This window comes from Balaenoptera acutorostrata, chromosome 2 (genome assembly GCF_949987535.1).
Source record: "Balaenoptera acutorostrata chromosome 2, mBalAcu1.1, whole genome shotgun sequence".
Taxonomy (NCBI): Eukaryota; Metazoa; Chordata; class Mammalia; order Artiodactyla; family Balaenopteridae; genus Balaenoptera; species Balaenoptera acutorostrata.
Window position 1 is genome coordinate 75,985,947 of NC_080065.1, and position 23,365 is coordinate 76,009,311.

The 23,365-nt window shown below is 34.0% G+C and overlaps 1 protein-coding gene across 1 annotated transcript; it reads right to left on the minus strand.

Moving 5' to 3' along the window:
- Positions 1–1,718: 1,718 nt before the first annotated feature.
- On the minus strand, positions 1,719–22,502 carry CETN3 (centrin 3). The gene is made up of 5 exons (XM_007193022.2): positions 22,364–22,502; positions 20,401–20,536; positions 18,686–18,800; positions 12,693–12,884; positions 1,719–7,323 (listed from the first exon to the last, which is right to left on the minus strand). Exons 1-5 carry the CDS (start codon positions 22,378–22,380, stop codon positions 7,280–7,282), a joined length of 504 nt encoding a protein of 167 aa, XP_007193084.1. The 5' UTR covers positions 22,381–22,502; the 3' UTR covers positions 1,719–7,279.
- Positions 22,503–23,365: the final 863 nt, after the last annotated feature.

Sequence of the window (23,365 nt, forward strand, 5' to 3'; positions counted from 1 at the left end):
AGTGTGCCAACTTCTTCTATGCATGAATGAAACAAGTTTTTGAAATGAAACCAGAACCAGGTGTTCCCATTCAATCCCATCAGTGGATTCCCACCCAGTCACCTTAGAACAGTATGGAACTAAGATTTCATTCTGTGCTCTTTTGAAAACTGAGGTCAAGCAAAGTCAGTCTCAGGACAAAAACAGAAATTTGGATGATATTGTTTTCCACACCCTAGAGGTCCTGGAGATCCCAGAACATCCAAGATCAGATTGTAAATGCACAAGCCAATAACTACTGAGCAGTCCTTGCCATCAGTGTTTCTGGGCTACCCATCCTTTTCCGACAACTCCTTCCAGCTTCTCCCACACCACTCCTAAATCTCTGGCTTCCTTGAGGCTTAGGAACCCCTGAGCAGCTATTGATATGGTTAGCAGCTATTGAATTGGGCATTCCTCAATGCCCAATTTATCAGAATCCTGAGCCATGTTTTAAAATACTGGGCCATACATTACAGCAATCCTAATTTCTTTAATTTCATGTTTCTAGACTTTCTTTAGAAAGTAGTATATGGGGTATGTCACTGGGCAAACAATGAGTCTGTGAATTACTTTGCACTTTGGAAACTTCTACATCAACACAGTAAGTCAGAGTCTAAATCAAGCTTATATTTTTTTTACCTCTTAGCCCTCACCTTTTACCTTGGTCTGGATTCCTGGAACAAATGTCTTGATTATGTAGGAACAGGTTAACTACTCTGTAGATTAACAACACTAAGGTATAGCAGGAATCCAGTATTTTCCCTCCCCTATAGTCTAGGAGTTGGGGGCATGTACTGGAGAATAAGGGGCTGCTGTAGGTTCTCACCCCCACTTCAACCAGAGATGCTTCTCAGTTAACTCAGCACTTCTCCAATCCCAGGGAGACAAAAGGAAGAAGGAGAGACTAAAAGGGGTAAAAAGCAGCTATTTATGATGGGGAGATAAGCCTTGTCCCAGGTCTCTGCTAGCCAGTTAATTTGAAAACTCTTTCAAGTTAACACTGAATAACTGAAGTTGACTCTGATTTGTCTCTTCTTCCTTCCGTCTGGTTTATAATCTATTACTGCTCATTAAATAATCTTACTGTATTTGTGCTGGAGATGTTTGCTATAAATTTTTCTTTGGAAAAAGATGAGATATAAATTATCAATAAAATAGAAACAACTCTTTAAGGAAAAAAATTTGCCTTTTCTATCTCTTTTTCACATGAATTAGAAATGAAGAAATGAATACCCTTTAGAAATGAAGACCCTAATAGCTGCTAGGAATTAAGATTAGCTTTTTACAATAATGCTTTTAATATCTTTTGATCATAATAACTTAAGTAGAAATATAAACTGTTATGATTTTAAGCTTATTTCAACCAAACGGAAATAACATTATTATTGTTTTGACCAAATGTAAACAGTATATGATTTATATAATTCTCTACTTTGAGATATCCCAGGTTCCCTAAGAATATACTTCCTTCAAATGTACTGAACACTGTGCCTGCTCATATGCTTATGAACATTCCAAAGAAGAAACTAATGTGGGTTTAAAATTTTCCTCTAAGCAATCGCCTAGCTACCTGGGTCTGGGTACACCTGAGAGTCCCTTAGGGGCCTTGCAGATCCCAGAATTTCCAGGATCACACTATAGAACTGTAAGTCACCTGGGCCCATAGATCAATAATTCCAACCAAAGTACACACCTAATTATATAAAAATTTGTATTTTAATAAAATTTGCAATTCACAAAACATTTTCACAAGTATAATCTGATTTAATTTTTCCCAAAACCAAATAAGTTAGTTACAACAGATATTACATTTTCTAGTTTTAAAAAATCTTTCCTAGCTATTTTTTTTTCTTTTAATCTTTGCTATAGCAGTGAAAATAGCCAATTAGATTTGAACACAGTTTCCTTTCGTAAAGAAAATCTTTAGAATCTATATCTTGCTGCTTTTCTTTCTATGAGGGAGTTATTTTGTTTTTATTGCCAATGCTGAAAAACATCACACCAACTCTTAGGACTTAGGTTAGCAATAATCCTCTCTCAGCAGGATTGGTATAGAAAAAGTCTCCTGGAAAGTTTAGTTTTGGCCAACTATTCCAGATTTAATTGAATATGTTTATCTTAATAGAAAATGAAAAAGAAAAATGTAGATTTTGCTTAAAGTATGGTTAAGTTTACCAGCTTGGCAAGGACTTTAAATGCCTGAATTTTCAACACAAGCAAAATGCATGTTTTCTAAGGAAAGACTGCTCCTCAGTAAGCCAAACACAAATCATTAATCTGCTGCTAAATTTAAGGAGGTCATCCATGATAGGAAATATGATTTGGACATATTTTAACCATTTAGCATTTAGCCGATGTATGCTGAATGCTATTTACTCTAAAGAGACATCCATTAGGAGTAGGCTTGTATCAATGAGTCAACAGAATTTATGTTCTACAACAGTACACGTTTCCTAGCTGTCAGGCTTACACAGACCTTTTGGAAGACCTTGGGGGCAGACAGTCTATGATGATGCCACACGGAGAAAATAATTGCTCTTTTCAGAGAACACAGTGGTATGTTGGACAAATGTTACAATCATATTAAAATTATAAATATTGGACTCCAGAAGTCTATTAAGTATCCCTGATTTCTCTTATTATGGAATAAAGAAAACCCATTTAAAAATATTTTTAATTAAGTATAAAATGGAAGTAACCCTGCTGATCTTTGATTCTATAAAATGTCAGTAATCTTCCCAAAATTATCATACAAGGAAAAAATACTTTACATATTCTCAGAACAGCACAAGACATACAGCTTTCCCAAGTTCTAAAGAAAAAGACAACTTGGATTTTTGTAGACAATTAGATAATACTATTATAATTACACTCAATATTTACAGTACAACTCACAAAGGTAACTCTAACGTAAATATATTATCTCAGAAAAAACAGAGACTTGATTTCACTAGTTTTAGATTGTATTTGGCAATCTTTTGTAGAGTCTTAGATGAAGTTTTCAATGAATGCTGTAAATGTAGAATGACATATGACTTAACACAGAATCAGGATATGTAGGCAAATTACCTATTTCAATTGAATGGGTAAGCTAGGCTGTTTAATCAAGATCTCCAAGACCCAACTAAGCTGCCATCCAGATGACTGCCACATTTCATCCCAAGAATTTCTCTTTGCAACCCAAATCCTAAACAAGTCATCATTCTACCATTAAAATAACCTTTACTGACCCTCTTCTCTGACCACTGAGACCGACAAGAGCTTTGCTTTAGACTATCAGGTCCATAAACCTTCCTCCTCTCCAGCTAGATGCCTCAAAGATCTTCCCACACATCCTTTTACCAAATATACTCCTAAGCCCAAGGTTCCTTCCATTTCCTACCAAGAATTTAAAGAGTTCTTACTTCATTCAAACAGCCCCTAAAATAAAATCTTCTCCACAAAGGGTAAGTGGAAAAATGTTTTCTCAAAATGAAAATATTTTATGACTACTCAATAATATGCACTTTATCAATAAGCATTTGCTTAATATTGTATTGATTATTTTTTTCCCAAACATCTACTTCTTCAATGTATTGACTCCATGATTTTAGAAACAGTCTATCTAAGCTTATTAGCTTCCAGAGGACTGGCACCAAATGTTAACTCACATGGAATAATACATAATACAACAAATGCCGTGCTAGATTATGCATAAATGTTTAATGCTTTTGCTGCTGAGCCTCTGAATTCCAGATTCTATCTCTTAGTTTTGTAGTTTTAAAAGTCTGATCCTTTACACCTTGAGATAGTTTATAAAAGTCACTGTAAGGAGATAATACAATCTAGTGGCTATGAGTGGGCCATGGAGTCAGAAGACTTAGGATCAAATTCCAATTCCTATTCCTACTACCTTGAACAAGTTACTTAAGCCTAAGCTTTGGTTTTCTTGTGTGTAAAATAAAGACAACCCAACAGTATCTACCTCAGGTTACTGAGATTAAAATATATAATGTATGTAAATAACTATGTGTGCCTGGAACACAGCAGCACTTAAGTTACTAAATTTTTAAAGACATTTCCTTTATAAAACTTAGCTGAAGAATGGATAGAATATTCATGTGGAAAAAACTACTTCTATAATTTCATGTAAATACAAAGGAAACAGGTTGAAAGAATCTCTAAAATAACAATGGTTACTATCCCAGAGATCAGGTGACAGTTACGTCCTAGTCTGCCCAGGCTAGTTCTGAATTACACCTGTTGTGCCAAGATAAATAATAGTCTCCCCTAAGCTCCTTCACTCTCAAGTAACCCGGTTTAGATCATAAAATATACGGTCAATTGTGTTGGTCATTACACTTTTTTTCCCCACAGCTCCAAACCACTATTCTGTATTCAAATGTGTAACAGTAGGGTTAGGACTGTGTAAACTACATTTCCCCTTTGCCAGCTGACTTTTTTTAAGCTCCACTAAAAAGAGGCCTAGAAGAATAAAACAGTAAGGCAGGAGGGGAAAAGACTCTTGCTGTTTCCAGTTTGCCTGGAGTTCCTGTCAGCATCCCCAGGGCAACAGTTCTTCGTTCCAGGAGCAGCACTTGGTTCCATCCTCCAGCTTTTTCTCGAGATTCCCCAAACCAGCCTCATCATTCCCCATCAACATTAGCACCACCTACCAGTACCCCCTTCCTCAACCATCTCCGAGTCCCTGCTCCATAGGACCTCTCCTCCCAGCTTCTAGTTTCCAGTAACTACAACTTTTACCCTCAGCTATCCCAGTGTTCCTTTCCTGATTTTTTTTTTTTTTTTTTTTTTTTTTGGTTCTCCAGCACCAATTTAACCTATTCCCTATATTACACTCTGTTAAAATATCCAGTTGTGCTCCTCTTGATGTCTGAGGTCTAACTGAAACTGATACTATTCAGAGGAATGGGAGTGGAGCTGGCAGTTAAAAAAAAAAGAATTTTCACTTTTACTTTATATATTACCTTTATATATTACTTATGTAATTTGTTTAACTTCATATTTTAAGTGGTTTTTTGAAACTCTTTTGCCTTCTTCACATTGGTCTTCAGAACATTAGAAATTATCTTTAGTGTAGAACACATCACTAGCAATTCCCAAGAGAATTTACATCCAGAGATTAGCATCAGACAGATGGTTTAGGGAGTTGAGGAAATTAGCAACTCAATTGGATCGTCTAACTCCTCACGGTGTTTGCTAATGCAAGACCATTAACACTGGCACATCAACTCAATTTGAAAGTCTTCCATTAGAAGTGCTGTATGCATTTCCTGCAATAAACGATTAAATAAGCCTAGTGCAGTACCCACACCACATATTAAGTGCATAACAAATATGTTTTTGATTTCCTCCCCATCCCAACTACCTACCGCCAGACTCTAATCTAGGAGCTGTTAAGAGGTACATAACTTAAAGTAGGCTTTGTTGGTTTATATGTAAGACAAGATCTTAGCTGACAAATCCCAAACTATCAAAGCTTACCAGGATACCAGAACAGCAGATGCAGTAGGTAAGTTTAGCAAGAAAGTTATTTTCTTACATCATGAAATGCCATTGCATAATAAATATAACTATAATGGTAAATGACTAATACCCACCTCCACTTCCTTCTTGTTTAAAGCAAATTCACTCCTTTCTTCTTATTGCCGCCTCTACTAGCCAATTTTATAAGCCTCTGACTCTACAGTTATTAACACTGGAAAAAACTTGAAAATAATTCATATCCTTCTGTAGGAGAAAGCTTTCACAAACATAAAGAACTGAAGTGAGCACTCTTCCCTCAACCCACAGTAAGAAGAAACAAAATGCTGGCATCCCAAGGAGTAACCATTTATATTAAGAATAAAGAAATTATCTCTGTAAGTGACAAAAAGTACCTTAGGTTATTTATTCCAATAAAGTGGTAGAAGACTAGCAAGCCTAGATACGTTTGTGTTTTATTCTTCATTTTCTTTATTCTTCAATTTCCTGGAAATCAACATATTTTGTGATTGAGATATAGAAGGCAAATTCATCAGTAAACGTGATACAATTTTTTAAATTTCACAGTCTATTTGTTGCCCTGGATATTGGTATTACTGTGAACACTGATTTCATATTCAAAACTGAATTTTAATATGGTGAACAATTAACTTGCTTTCTAGATAACTATCTGAAATATCACCACCGTTACATTATTCTCTACTGATTTTTTGGTTAAATTTCTAGTGGATAACTCTTTCTGTAATATTCTAGGAGGCTCACAACATTTAAAGTGCCTCAAATTATTACTATGACCTATCTTCCCTAACCATGTGTTTCCCCCTAACATACACTTCTACAAGGAAGAAGAACGCACCAATATCTGGAAAATCTGTCTCCACTGTTTCCTGGTGAATCACAGAACGTTCCTTTATACAGCTAAAACAGAGCCTTAAATGATTTCTGTGGCTTAGTTTCCTATTTTCATCACTGTGACGTTTAATTGAGTGATAATTATCTTAACAGATCAAAATTCCAAAATTTAAATCTTTCACTTTGTCAAGAAGTTAGATGATTCAAACTATATTCAATTAGTTTAAGAAAGAAATATCCAGATTTAACTGTCATAACTTAAGATACCAAAAGCGTTACAGAACATAATATTGAACACATGAGGATAAATGAGTCTATATGCACAATACTTTTTCCCTCCAAACTGAAAGACATGACTCATGAAAAAGGAATTATGCCTATACTGAGTCATTTTGTACTGAAACATCAAATGTCAAACTTGTAATGGAAAAATGTGCTCTTCTATTGCAATTTATATTTCAATTTTCGTTTCTGAAAACAACCGTGTAAAGAGAAAAGATTTAAGAAAGATACTCTTGAGGGTTAGCAGACATTTGGAATCAAAATAAACAGAAAATTTACCAAATTTTAAAATACTAAAAAATAAACATTTTATTAAGTCGGAAAAACATGTGCACCAAAACAAAAGTGACTACTAATGCTAAATAAAAAACCTTCAAAAAATGTGTACCACGATTCAATTTTTTAAACTTTATATATAAAAACTATATTATAAATACAAAGCTAAACTATTAGAGTACTAACAATACTGTTCATATAAAGAAACTTAACAGTAGTAAAATATGAATACATAAGATGCTTATTTTTGGTCCTTTTGGAAAAAAGAACTAAGTTGTTTTCTTTTTTTAAACACAGCTTCAGGCACAAAAATAGAATATAAGATGATAACTGCAACATTCTTAGTGTTTATCCTTGTAATTCTTTAAATGTCACCAGTCATAATAGCAATGAATTCCTCTTGATTTACTGTGGTAAGAAAGAAAATGTAAGTCAGAAATACAAATTTTTTTCAGAGAACACTATTACTATTTTACTAAGTATCTTTAAATTTTATATTATACAAAATTCTTAATAAACCAAGACATAGCTTTTTGCTTTTACTTCTTTGCTAGGAAGTTGAATACGTTAATTAAATTGAACTTCATGAATACAAAAATACATAAAATATAATAAACAATATAAATTAACATTCTATAATATTAGCTAGGGAAAAGACAAAATGGTATATGTTAAAAAAATCCATCATAATAATATTTATACACACTTAATAGTTTTAAAAACTTAAAATTTTAAATTTCTTAGATAGTTAAACTCTCTTGATAATCATTATTGTACTAGTTCATTTAGCAAACCCTTTCTTAATAAATAAGCTTAAATATATCACACATGTAAGTTAGAATTCTGAAGGATAAAAATATATTAGAATTAGAAAAAACGTCAAATCATTGTTTTTTGGAACTTTTATATATTTAAAAGCCTATGTTAAAGAAAAACTAAATGAAACATAGTTAAAGAAAAAAATACTGCAAAAAATAAGCTATAAGGAGTTAAGAGGAATGAGCCGTCCAGGAGCTGATAAAGAACCATGAATTCATGCATTCAATATGAAACATCTACAAGACACTATGATAGACACAGTAGAAAAGAATACAAAACCTGTAATACAAAACTGAAAATACTTTCAGTGATTTTATAAATTGTAGTACTGATCTTTAACCTTTGCAGTTAAATGAATACGTTTCAGTATCTTATGAAAGCTATGACCCCTCTCGTCCTAGTTAAAAAAAAAAAAATCCAAATATATAAAAATTTTAAACAATTTCATCAATATGTACCTTCATTTAAGAACCCCTGATTTAGAAAAATCTAGAGTGAGGCATCTAGACCAAAACAGGAAACAAGGGTATATTTTTAAGAAAAACAACATAAGGAAAGCAGCCTTGGAATGATCTGACTACACATTATTTTAACAGCATAATAGAGCCATGATTAAAATATTCAAAATCTGAAAAGTACTTATGTTTTGTTACTTAAAGATCTAAAACTTTTTTCCCACAATTTGTAAAATCTCAATACTCAAATTTCAAATTAAGCTTCATATAGTTCTAAAACAAAGCAACTCAATATTTATATTCTTTATATGTAAACACTTTAAAGCACTGTAGCATTTCAAAAGTATTTTAAACTATTCCATAATTTCATACCTAAAAACAAAATACTTAAGTACAAAAAAGTGAACCTAAAAGCTGAAGGGAAGAAAGTGGCTAAGGAATTTAAACTAGCTCCTTTATCGTCAGTGAGACTTTCAGACAATTAGGAGAATCTGTGATGCCTTTATACATTCGGTTTTATAACCTTCTCTATCAATCGTATCTTATATCAAGTTCCTTGATGTAAGGAACACAATGCCTACCTTAAAATAGGCATTTGATAAAATATATATTGAATCAAACATATATGACACTTCATTTTTTTCTACACCGCCTTTTTAAACAAAATTTTCATAAATCAATCATTTCATAGGGTAAATCTTACTACATGTCATTAAAATAAAAAATTTTAGAGAAATTAAGTACCTTAGAGACCATCTGGCTTTGAGGGGAAAAAACAAATTTTAATATCTGAAGTGCCAGTTGAATATTTTACTAACACACTGTTTCCCATAATAGTATACAATTTTAAAAACCCCATAAACATAGAAACCTAATTAATATTTTACTTTAAAGCACAAGAGGCAATACAGTGTTATGATTAAAAGCATATTCTTTGTCATTATGGAGGTATGAGTTTAAGTCTGGCTCTGCCATGTATTAGCTTTGTAATAACCTTGGACAGGTTATTAAACTCTCAGAGCTAGTTTCCTCATCTATATATATGCATGTATCCTATGCATAAATGGGTATAACACTGTATTCACTTCACAAAAGCTATTATGTAAATTAAGCGACATAATCCACAATGTAACATGCTAAGCACAGAATCTAACATATATAAAGTACTAAACAAATGTTAACATTCATCATAATTATTTAGAAGATGGTCCACTTTGGTTTTTTAAACGTTGCTTCCACTTTTCCAAAATGATTTACTGTATTTTATTTTATATATCTTGGGAGGGATTCTTTCTATATCATTACCACAGCTGTATTTATATTTTGTATTATGTCTTCTTTTCCTTTAATTCCTCATTCACCATGTTTATTATTCTATATATACAATAAAAAAAAAAAATTTTCATTGCTCTCAAATATTGAAGTGTGAAAAATTCGTAAAAACAGAACAATCACCGAAGTCCAAAAAAGGAAGTGAAGTATTATGATCTTTACCAGTTTAACATATACAAAGAAAGCAGGTTAGTTATATCTAAGAAAAACTCTGCCTACAGTCCAAAAAAAAAAAAAAAAACAGATTACGTGATCAGATTAATAAATTATTATAAAATCTAACTTCCCACTTTTTCAAAAATGGGCAGATTTTCAGATAGCTACAGAGACCCAATATAAATTAAGGCAGTAACCCAAAGCCACACTAAACAGATTAGGGTTGGAGTTCTCATTGTTTCTGAATATGAAAATGCCTTTAAATAATAATTTTCTGGACTTGCCACAATAACAGCTATCCTTAGTGTATCTCGTTTGAGAAGTAGATAATGTCAAATAGCTATATAAACTCTGCAATCAATCTCAATAGCATTTAAATATAACCGAAAAAAGCAGTATATGTATGCATGTGCAATACTATTATTCATATGGTCTACAGACAATATTTGATGCATACATGAACTCCCAGACCCTGCACAATACCTCAGAAGGCCTCCACCCCTAGATACCCACATCTCAGATTGGAAACTACTGGATTAGACTATTTTAATATGATAAGACCACCCTCCTATCCCCCCCCAAAAAAGACACGTCTTAACAATAAAAGATTATGTGTCAGGTGTATTTTATTTGTAATCAATCACTTGGAAAAAAGAAATAAAAAGTGTTATTTTGCCTGTTATTTTATTTGTAATCAGTCACTTGGAAAAAAGAAAAAAAAAGTGTTATTTGCCTGTTAGTCATGTGAATAAATGACAGTAGGATGCCCAAGCAACAGTTGTACAGTGACTTAAAGTGGAATAATGCAAGCAGTGAGGACCGAAGAAATGTTTTAAGGATGCACTAAAATAAATCTCCCAGCAATGGAGCACAGGTGTGAACTCAAACTCAAAAGCAGCAGGTAGAGCAGTCTAGCAAGGGATGCAAGAAATGGACACATTTTCTAAGAAAAGTTTCACATGATGTTTGAATTTAAGAACAGGTTACTAACTGGTATTTTATTCTAATGTCAAATGAAGCTAATAACTAAAACCTAACTTGCATGAGCCTAGTACAGGAAAAAGAAACTGTTTATACCTCTGGTCGTTTGACACATAAGTAGCTGGAGTATGAAAAAGGCATACCAAGATTCTCTCTACCACTGAAGAGAGTACCTTTACATAAAGGAACTCATTTAAAGCTAATTTAGGGTAATAATCAACAGCTAGGGAAGACACAAACATTTTTTAACTATGAAGACAGCGGATTATAAATCCAAATATTAGAATTATAGCTTAAGAAGTCCTTTAAGTCTTCTCAAGTTTTAATCATCTCTGTTTTAAAATATAACTAACTATATCGATACCCTTCAAAGAGCTAGTACTAAAAATAGAAAAGTTGTATAATGCTCAAATAATAGTCAAATAAATATAATGAGAAAGCATAATAATGCGCAATTCTAATGGACAATCTGAGCTGATAACTATTTGCTACTGTCTTATCTCCTTATTGAAGCATGCCAGTATTTCCAAGGTTATATATATATATATTTATGTAAAAATGAATAGTTGGTACTATAGCAACATGTATCTACTGTAACGCACACTCCTGCTCGCTGCTTAAGTCAACAAACGTCAGTACTCATCATGTTCAAGAAAATGCAGGAGAATATAAAGATGAAGAAGAAAAAGGAAAACAAGTTTACATTTAATGCTAGGCACCTTCAATTATCTTCATTTAATACTCACAACCATCCGGAAAGGTATTACCATTCTGATTTTTATAAATAGGAAAACTGAGACTCAGACAATGTTAAAAACTTGCACAAAATTACAGAGCTACTAAGTAACTGGTAGAGATTCAATTCGAATCCAGGTCTGTATGATTTCAAAGCCTCAGGCCTTTCACACTATATGATTCCAAACTACTCTTCAATGGCTCACAATATAACTGGAGTGACACACATGTATATAACTAACAGAAGGCAGTGTACAAAAGGTCAAAATAGTTTATTTCTCTAAATGTTATGGGCCCTTAATGGAAATCTCATAATTTATAAACAGAGACCACTGAGGGAGGCTTTTGAGAAAAAGATGGAGTTTAAAACGAACCTGAGAGAACAACTAACATTTTAGCAGACAGCAATTGGCAATTAGAGCATTCTAGGATTAAAGAATAGCATGATGAAAGGCACAGCATAAAAAGATAGGACAGAGTATATTTTGTCAAAGTATGTATACTATATGGGAGGTGAGGGTTAAAGTAGAAAGTAGAAGAATACAGTGGGAAATAAAACTAGATAATTATGGTACGACAGATCATAGAAGACTTTGGACTTTACTCCATAGGCAATGAAGAATCACTGTAAGTGTTTGAACAGGAAAATGACATCACCAAACCTGCATTTTAGGAAAAGAATGCTGCTAGAACAAATTAGGAAGAGAAAAGAGGCTTATAGGCATAGAGGGCAATTAGGAGGCTACAAGAGACTGTAAAGTCAGTGAGAGCAGGGACAACATCAGCCTCTTTCATTAGGTAGCACCAGTCAGCACACAGAACACGGTACCCAGCAGGCATTCAAGGAAATAATGAACAAAGCTATGATAACATTCCTACAAAGAAACTAGGGCCTGAATTAGGACAGTAGCAGTAAACAAAGAAATAAAACAGATTAAAAATATCTGGAGGGTAGACTCAACAGAACTTAGACGTGCACGTAGGTTGAGGAAGAAGACATTAAAGGCTGAAATTTTACTGAGTGGCTGAAATTTTGGAGATATTTCACCTCAAAGAAAAGTAAAGCAGTTTCTTGAAGTGTGGAAGCTCATACTATAATCTGTACAGTTGGTTTTAAAGGTCTGCTTCATTCTAAACTGAGTATGTGAAATACTTATGCAAAAATCCCATTATAGGATGAAAAACATTTACACTAAATAGATAGCTTGCAAAGGGTCTTGAAAATCATTCGGTTTTAGAAAAAATTACTATATGTGTACAGTAGGAATATTTGGAATGTATGTTTTACTCAAAACTTACTTTCTCCATCACCATCTTTATCAAATTCTTCTATCATAGCCCGAAGTTCTTCATCACTCATGTTTTCACCCAATTCTCTGGCAACACGTCGCAAATTCCTCAGGCTTATTTTACCTGAATCATCATCATCAAATAGTTTAAATGCCTTCAATATTTCTTCATGTGGATCTCTTTCCAAAATCCAGTCTGTCACTATAGTTAAAAAAACATGAAAAGTAAACCTTCATAGTCTCAAAGGCATTCATTTGTGAAATCAACTAATTATTAGATGAGAATTAAAGCTGAGTCTGTCAACATTTAGTTTGACAATAAAAATGCCAAAGTCCAAAAACCCAAAGAGATAAACAGAAAATTAGAAAAACCAAATCCATATTTTAGAATTTAAACTTTACATTATCAACAATTTATCCTATTATAAGAATAAGTATAACTATATCACACAGAAGCAAAATTTTGAAAACTACATTTATACCATATTTATTTAAGGTTTACTATTATCAAGAATTGTACTAGGCTCCACTGACATCAAGCACACAAGTCTAGGAGTTTGTAACCTAGTTGTAGAGATGATATACCAACAAAACAATTAAAACCAACTAGATAAAAGTTGTTTGTTGGCTAAACTTAATAGTAATACTGATTGTTCTTCAAATTTAATACAACTTAAAAAGAAACAAAAAACCCCTGACAAATTTATAAAATTAACTGCCACCATTGATACAGATACAGTCTCAGACAGTAGATGAAAATTCCACTCATATCCTCATGATTTAAAAGAACCTCTTGGTTTCTCAAAAGTAGTTATTAAAAGGATTGAATCTGATTGTAGTAAGAAAAAAAAAAGGTCTAAAAAGGAGATCTCTCTAAAGTCAAATACATTTTGTTCATCAAGATAATAACTATCAGACAGCTAAGTTAAAATTAAATGTGAGTAATTTCAGGCCTCAATAGTAATAATTATTTTAAAATACTAAATGTAATAATATATAATAATAGAGTCAACTTAATATTTTCAATATAACCACAGTCTTTAATCAATAGCCACAATAACAGAAAATTTTAAATCTGTGGTATAAAATTTTTTAAGTTACTAGATAAAATTCTGAAAATATCAAAGGAAATATCTCTGAAGTAATTCTACATGCTAGTCTACCACTACAACAAGACGTATTTATGACCTTCACTGTCCCATTAAAAATAACTCAATCCTGTTGAGGTTTACAGAATCACTAAAAATTTGCAAATGCTTATAGATGGAAAATACTGGAATATTTAATGCATCCAAAAGAAAAATACAATTCAAGTCCCCCACAAATAGTTGTTTTGCTGCTGTTTTCATATTTGGTTGAATAAGCTTTAGAATAAGCACCTATTCAAGCTAATGTTAAGTCATCTACACATATATTCAATAGTTTTCTTTTATCCATTAATTTTATACAAAAAGTCTTCCAAGTAACTAATTGAAGTATATTACTATAAGTATGCAAATCATCAAAGCTCATAAATATTCAGTTAAAAAGGAGTTGGCATATATACAGCCATAACACCAAAATAAAATACCACACTTAACTCTATGGCTCATACTCAACTTATTTTGAATTTAGTCCCAACAAAAAAGCAGGACAAGGAAAAAAAAGTGTTAAGAAATTTTCTTCACCAATTAAATAGTTTACATGACAGGTGAACCAAAAAAGCAGCTTGCTGAAAATATTAATGTATTTAAAGAAGCAACAGGGTGATGTGGGGAACAGATGGGGCTCCAAGATGTATAAATTCCTATCCCACTGGTGCTTTAATTGTGTTAGTTACTTCAGACTTATGTGTCTATATAATCTTTTATCAATACTTTGTCTTAGAATGCAACTTTTCTTTGGAACTATAAATACCCATCATTCTGGACAGCTAAAACATTGTAACTTTATGGTGACTATCCTCCAGGCCTGCATCTTCTATTCTTATTCTACAAAGTAGAATTATAAGAAATATATTTATTTTTCAATGAAAATAAATCGACTGACATACAAGCAGTAAAGATGGGTTCAATCTATTTCACAAATTTCTGTCCATGTAACTCAATTTTCAAATGATTTAATTATACTCTCAGAAATGTACTTACTCAAAATACTTAGGCTTTATACATTATAACAATCACTTAATAAAGCAAATTCAAAAACATCACATTAAAACTTTAAACCCTATCAGTTACTTATATCCTAGAGTACTGAGGTTACCACCTTTTTTACTCTTGAATGTACCCCTTTTCTTTTTATTCTCACCACCCTCAGCATAAAAAGTCTATTACAGTTATCCCTCAGTTTCCATGGTATCCATGGGGGATTGGTTCCAGGACTCCCCTCAGATACCAAAATCTGGGACGGATAGCATTTGCATATAATCTATGTACATCCTCCTGTATACTTTAAATCATCTCTAGATTACTTATAATACCTAATATAATGTAAATGCTATGTAAATAGTTGTAAATATGATGTAAATGCTATGTAAATAATTGCCAGGCACACAGCAAATTCAAGTTTAGCTCCTTGGAACTTTCTGGAATTTTTTTTTCCTAATATTTTCAATCCGCAGTTCGTTGAATCCACAGAAGCAGAACCCAGGGATAGAGAGGGCCAACTGTATCTTCTGCCTGCAATCTCTTCCCTCCAACACATCTTTAATAATCTCAACAGTTACCTCTCTAAAACATATTATCTCCTCTTCTTTAAAAACTGACATAGATCCTCTGACTAAAGTCCAAACTCTGTGTTATGCAAGACTTTACCTAGCTAGCCCAGTCCTACCTTTCCAGTTATTTCCCTATCCTCTAGAGCAGGAGACTAACTGAAGTTTTCTGAACATGCTATATGTCTACTATTACTCCTTGTTGTTGCTGTTTTCTCTGCTTAGAATGCCTTTCTATACCCCTCCCACAATTTTCCCCTTGTGATGAAATCCTATTCCTGTTCCCAAAGCCTAAATGAAAAATCCCCTCTGCAAAGTCTTCAATTGCTCTAGATCAGGAATTGACAAACTTTCCTGCCAAAGACCAGACAGTAAATATTTTAGGCTTTTTTTGGGGGGGGCCGGGGGAGCATAAGGTCTCTATCTCAACCACTCACTCTGTCATGGTACCACAAAAGCAGCATAAAAGAATGGATGTGGCAGGGACTTCCCTGGTGGGGCAGTGGTTAAGAACCCACCTGCCAATGCAGGGGACACAGGTTCGAGCCCTGGTCCGGGAAAGATCCCACATGCCGCGGAGCAACTAAGCCCATGCGCCACAACTACTGAAGCCCGCGTGCCTAGAGCCCATGTTCTGCAACAAGGGAAGCCACCGCAAAGAGTAGCTCCCGCTTGCCACACCTAGAGAAAACCCGCACGCAGCAATGAAGACCCAACACAGTCCAAAATAAATAAATAAATAAATAAAAATTTAAAAAAAAAGAATGGATGTGGCAGCATACAGGCAACAGCTGAATTTGGCCCAAGGGCTGCAGTATGCCACTACTGCCCTATACAAAATTATAATTTACCACAGAGTACCATAGCTTGTTATCACCCGCATTTAAACTGTAAGCTCCTTGAAAGAAGAAACTCTTAGTAACTTCTGATTAATTCCCCTCCCTCACCCCAGCATAGTACTGAATGCCAAAAAAGTCAGCAAATGTTTGCTAAGCAAAACAAAAAAATATATAATATTCTATTCTAAATAGGCAATGAAATAATAAATAGTACATGCCAAAAATAGACGAGTACAAATAGCTGACTTATCTTGGTCTTACTTTAAAGCAGCAATTCCTAAAACACCTGTAACTCACTAGCCTCAGGCTGTCTAAATTCTAAACTTACGTTAAGTATGTTTTAGTACTTTTTTCTAGCATTGGGAAGAATATGAAGTGCCAAACTTTATCTAGAAATACCTGTAAATATCTGTGGAACAATATCCTTAAACAGTAATAGATAGTAGATAAAAGTAAGATTCAAATATTCTGATTTAGAGTTATTTGTCCCAAACTATAAAACATATATTCATCTGTGGCCAGTTACTATTTAAAAATGATCAAAAAATGGGGAAAGTAATAGTTTTTGATTATTTGATTCCCAAACAGTAATAAAATTTTACTTAACAGTTGATATTCTCAATAGGTAACCTTAGGATAATTAAAGTATGTACTAAGCCTGCCAAATGGTTGATCTTTGAAAGTCAGGCTGAAGTTTACTCATGACCATTTATTCTAGAAGGAACCCAGTATTTCTGTTCTGTTAATAACATAGAAGAGATGCAGGGTTAGGAAAGGCAGAGATTACATGGGACTCTGGCTTCAACTGCTAATAAAATCAAAATTTTAAAACTGTATTCACCTAAGATGAAATAATGTGTTTTGTAAAATTATTAGAGGCAAATAGTGCTTAAAATAACCTACAACTACAGGAAAAAGATAATGAGAAAAATATAAATACATGGAGCAGACTACTTTTTATGTTCCAGTGATATACATATTTTCCAGCCATTGAAACAAAGACTAATTTTTGAAGTAATAATAACAACAAATACTTAATAGAACTTACTACATACTAGGCCTTTTTCTAAATACTTTACATATTTTTAGCTTAGTTATTTCTCCTAAGAACCCTATGAGATAATACAACTATCCCCATTTTATAGCTGAAAATGAGGCACAGAGAAGTAAAATGACCAAGTTACACAGCTAGTAAGTGGCAAAACCAAGATCTAAACCCAGGCAACCTGGTTCCAAAATGTCCATGCTAAACCACTACACCGTACCAAATGTGCCTGAATTATAGCTCTTTCCTAATAGTATCATTTCTACTGTATCCTGATCCTTGTTTCTATAAACAATCTAAGTTGAAACTTGAACTAAGATCATAAACCCCAGAAAGCTTCAATACTGGGAAAATAAAGATGGCTCTCTACCTCTTCTCAAGTAAATAATTCTACGAACTAGAGAAAAAAAAAAAAAGACTATGCTCTCCAAAGGGACAAGCTGCCTCTCTAAATAGTCATCTATTAGTTCATAAATTGGGGATCTTCTGTGCAGTGGTTTTTTTTGTCTTTTAGATTTATCTGTTCTTTAATTTCTTTTTTCCTTGCTTTTGGTTTGAATTTTCAGATTTAAAAGAAATTACTAATGATATGAATCTATTTTTTCCACATGTACTAACTGCCATTTCTTTTCATTTCTCATATTACTTCTTGTTGAATATTTAAAATAAAGGGTTTGTGTGTATGTCTGTGTGTAACTGAATTTTCCTAGATTTTTAAAATATCTAAAAATAACTAAATAATATGCTGATATTATAACCCAGTGGGTTGTTCTAAAATGTTTTCTCCTGCTCCCAGTCTGCTAAGTGCCTCCCTTACTACAATCTTCTCCCCAGCAGCAACTTTAAAGAGATGACTTTATTCATTGAGATCAAGGTCATCCAGAGTAGGAAGCCCCTCATAAGCTTTGTCAACCTGAAGGCATGCACTTCATCTACAGCTAAAGATACCAACTGCTACCAATTTCCTCTCCTTCCACTTTGCCAACAAAAATCACATACTAGGATGATCCTGGGAAATATTTTCCAAACAAAAATATACCAAATTTTATCTTTTACTGTGAGAAAATAATTTTTTGATCACTCTTTTACTTTTATCACATAATATAGGTACATATTACATGGAAAGACATCTTCCCGGGAGAAGCTACACAATAGTTCCTTGGTTAAAATCTTCAGAACAAAAGACAAAAAGATAAATCCCATTTACAGTGAAGCTATAAATCTTATATTTTCTTTGAAAATTAGCAAAAAAAAAAGTACCAAAAAAACTCCAAAATAAGATCCACATTACACAGCAATGTTCAATAGCAAAATTCCATAACCCAGAGACTTCTAAAAATATTGATAGTAACCAGATAATTTCCTAACAAACTGCTGATTACAAAGACTATTGTAAAATAGTCTTTACAATATTGTAAAATACACACCAACTTCATTAAAATCTTCAAAGGTGATTTTCCCTGTGGCTTCTCTGTCATAATCTTTAAGAATCTTCAGTACATCAGCTTTTTTTACATCAAACCCCAAGGCTCTCATTGCCACCTTTTGGATTAAAAGGGAAAAGCAAATTATAAACATTTTTTACAAAAGAAGTGAATTCCAATTCTTAAATAAGTTTTTACTACTTAAAAGATGACAACACATCAATAAAACACACACTCTTTTGCATGTTTTATGTCTCTAAAATAACAGTGATAGTTCTTCATTACTGAAATTAAATGGCAATTTTTTTCATTTATATATCCCTTTTTTAATGACAAACTAATCAATGAGTGTTTATAGAACACATTCTACAATGTACTGACTTTAGTGCACAGATAATTTTAATAAGTTATTTTTTTCTCAAAGGATTAACAAACAAATCCAAAAAAAGGCACAGCATAAATATTAAAAAGTTATACAATAGAAGAGATTAAAAAAATTATAAGAATTTTCATCAGACTCGACATGATTAGTTACCAAGTAAGTGGTCTAAGAACCTGACCTTAGAGAAAGAAGAGATCTAGTTACTAGTAGGAAGGAGAGATGTTACTGGTTAAAGAAGTCTTATTTGGAGAGATTCGAGTTGTTCCTCAAATCGTATATGGATGAAGTAGAGTAGAAGGGCATTTAGAAAAGAATGACTAGTATTAAAACACACACAGAAATAAAGAATAGTCTTGAAGGCAATGAACAAAGCAGTTTACCTTACCTGAATGGGAAAAGATCAGGCGGAAGAAAGCAGCTAGCAAATGAGAAAAGTAGGTGGTAGTAAAAGTGTGGAGGGCATTCAATACAAATGAAAAAAATCTGAACTTTATCCAGGGTACAATGAAGAGCCACTAAGGGTTTATGAGCAATGAATAATATGATGAAAGAATTTTAGAAAGACGAATCTAATGATAGTGTACAGGAAATGGAGAAACCATTTAGGAAGTTCCAGATATAAAATAAGATCCCAAACCAAGATAATAAGAATAGCAACAAATGGAAGAGACATTATAAAGGAAGAATGGATTGAAGCTGGGTAACTAAAAGAAACAGTGAAAAAGTGAGCTAAAGAGATACAAAAATACTATCTTTCTCACTGTGCTGAGTTTAAGACCCAAACTACCTTAAACATCAATTTCCCCTTGGTTCTTTATAAATAATTCTAAAACTTAAAATTGACATTTTTTCCCCATTAGCACTGTGTCAACATCAGACATCACTTATGTTGTTTGCACCAGAGAAAATAGGTTGAGACTGTTAATAACATGTTCAAATTAAAAAACAAATAACACTCCCTCAATCTGAAAAATGAATGGATCACCAAAAAAACCAAACCAAAACAAAACAAAACACAGTGGGAAGAGGAATATAGTTAGAACTGTTTAAAACCTACAGTTTCAAATTTTTTAAGTATGTGAGTGGAAAATAAGCTCCTCCATAGGAATGTATTTTTACAGTTAAAATACTATTCATTTTACCATGTGAAAAGGAGTTTCTAAAAAGGTATGTTTTGAGTACTATTCAATTTTATTATAGTACTTAATGGTAAATGCTTAAAATGGTTTCATATTTCCAAAACCAGTTTAATTAAAACACTTTAAAATATATTTTTAATCAACTGTCAAAAATGCAAATCATTTTAACAGAAAAAGATATATTTTAAGTATATTACCTTTAATTCATGATAATCTATTGCTTCATCTTTGTCTGTGTCAAAAAGTTCAAAAGCATCTTTAATTTCTTGTTTCTGTTCTTCAGAGAGTTCTCTTCTTTTTTTCCTCTTTGTTTTGTCAACTACAAGCTCATTTCTATGAAATGATAAGAAAAAAGTCTATTTAGTCCACTTTAATCCTATTCTCCTAGGCTTCTAAATAATAAAATTCTAAAAATGCAATAAAAATTAGCCAATGAATAATCTTCTAAATTTCGAAAAAGGAAGTATTTTGTAAAAATATAAAGAAATTTTCCCTACGTGAGTCAAAGCCCTGCTCATTTTATAGTCTAGGCTGCTATAAATGTGTACTTCCTAAACTGAAAAGTGTTACAGGTTATTAAAAGAAATGAGGACCTAGCTTTCCCTCTTCCTAGCTTTGTATTTATTCCCACTAATATTACTGTGGAAGAAACAAGAACTGTGAATAAGAAACACTAGTTTTATGTCAGAAACCCCAACAAAAAACAAAGCAACCGTAGTCCCATCATTCTACAATATAGACTGTTAAAAAAAAAAAAAAAATTCAATTCACAACTGATGATCACTATAGATTAGGTTTACTTTTATAGTGCTTATAATTATCAAAATCATTGCAAAAAACATCTAATTCATCAATTAACTTACAAACTATTTTGGCATTGTGGGTTAAAAATGTTTTTAGATTACACATTTTTAACAGTTTGGCACTTCTTTGTAATTTCTCCCATTAATATTAACAAATCAGCCAAAATAATGAACCTAAGCATACCATGAATACTAAACACCAAAAAAAGTACATAATATTTGTGCTAATCCTATATAATAATGTGAAGAGTCAATAGTCTTGTAAATCTCACTTAACATATACATCTAGACTTAATTTCTCATAAACTCTGAAAACACTTTAAGAAAGTAATTTACTGCAAAAGCCAGAAATGTCTTCCTTAAGAGGTGTCGATCTAAGTGTTCCAAATTTTCAAATGGGGCTACAAGACTTGTATAAGAACAAGTTTTGAAACGGAAGAATTCTATAAATTTAAAAAATGTAAAACCCAGTGGACTTTATTTGCATTTGAAGTTGTTTTGTTCTCTGAAATCTACCCCCAAAAAGGCAAGAGACGACTAAAAATGACCAAAAGAGGTATGACAAAGCTGAGGAAGTTCTTTCACAAGAGACCTGACTTCACACAAACTTGCAGCTCCCGGGGGTCATTCTCTTCCCAAGATTCTGAAGGGACAAGTTCGCAACCCACCAACAGCTGACCCCATCCAAGAATACCACGATTATCCCTTATTAGAACTCGGTACCTTTTTAGTGTGACCTAACTACATAGACATTTTTAAGGTAAAACTTCTAGCTGGGGTTGGGGGCGGAGGCAACAAACAGTGCGTTAGAGGTTGGAACTGAAGGAAAGGTAAAGAAGCTTAAGACATTTCGGAAATCTAAGAGATTACCAACTATAATCACTAAAATGTGTCTCCGATTATACCGTAAAGCATGGCCGCAGGAGATGAGCGAGGAGTGGGTTTTGTGTTATTTCCAAAATTTATGGGTAAGTATGTTAGCAGGAGGTCAGCGAGCTGGAAGCCGCTGACAAGGAACTGAAACAAGGGATGCTCCAAGGCCTGGTTTCCCGCAAACACCACGCATAGAAACCTCGCGATATTTCACTGCCTCCTCGAGACTAAGACACCCCACCTTCTTGGCGGTCCAAAGCCCAACGCCCTGACAGAAATGACCACCTCAGCAGAAGTGTGCGGAGCTCACCAGAGCCTCCAGGGTGAGGGGTCCGGGCCCGGGAAGGTTGGCCAAAGATCTCTCCTCTCGTCCCAAACTGCATTCCCTTCCTCGCCTCGGCCCCAAGCTGCCTCCCTTCCACACACAGCCGCCCTGGGGCCCGCGGCGGAGTGTGGAGAGCATTGCCGCCTGCTCATTACCGACCTCAGAGCTAAACTCATGTTCTCTTCGGACAGAGACGTTCCTCTCGAGAACGATTTTAACCCCTACCCAAGGCAGCGCGACTTCCACAAGCCGTTCAACAGACACCAACGACCTCCGCGGCCTCAAGCACCTCCCACAAGGTAGACATGTCTGAGCTGGATTGGTTGAAATCGCTAATGTCCTGCCCATTGAGGCGAAAGCGTCACTAGTCCTCTGCTCTCATTGGGCATATTTCGCGTCAATCAAAGAGATCTCCCTGCCGGCCTCCCCCGCTACGCCTCCGGCCCTTTAGATTGGCCTATTGCTTTTCCCCCCTAATCCTTTGCGAAGCGTGGATCTGAGTGTCTGTTTGGCTTTTCGGTCGGAAGGTGGCTGAGCTACGCCTCAGGGGAGAAGGCCTGCGGCTTGTGGGCCAGTGTCTGGAGACGGGGCGGGAAGGGAAGGGAAGAGAGACGCCGCAGGCTGTCCTCTGGCTAGAAGGAGGGCGTGGCTTACGAACGCGGTCTGCGAAATTTGACTGCCTTGTGTTCTACATTTTTGGATGGTTTGAGTACATGGGTAGTTCGTTTAAAACGCAGATTTAAATATCTCTCATTTTGATTCTAGTAGGTGTGAATCTGCGTTGGTTTTTTTTTTTCCTTACAAACGCCAAGTGATTCTGAGGCAGGTGCTATGGATTATACTTTGATAAGCACTGGGTTGAATTATTAGGCAATTTACGGTGGAGCTGTACCTAAAGGGCCGTTTGCTCCCCTCTTCCTCCTTTGAACGTTTCTGTCCTTATTTTCAAGGTCTGTAAGCTGCTTATACACATGATGTTACCTTCACTTACCTAACCAAGTCTCTTGAAGCTCACTTGGGTATTTAATATCTTTACCTGTTCATCTCTCCTACTAATCTTGAAGGCCAGGATTATACCTTTCATTTAACGCTATTCCTAGATGCTCAATATTTATTGAGCATTTGTTGCACTGAATGGAATCTTGCTGTGAAAACTCATCA

Bases quoted from the DNA above. Each gene is read 5' to 3' on its own strand.
- CETN3 (XM_007193022.2), bottom strand. The intron at 12,885-18,685 runs GTGTGTATTTTA...TTTTAACTATAG, and splicing joins TGAAGATTTTAATGAAGTTG to TGACAGACTGGATTTTGGAA. The intron at 7,324-12,692 runs GTAAGTTTTGAG...TTCTTACCACAG, and splicing joins TAAAGATGGTGATGGAGAAA to TAAATCAAGAGGAATTCATT.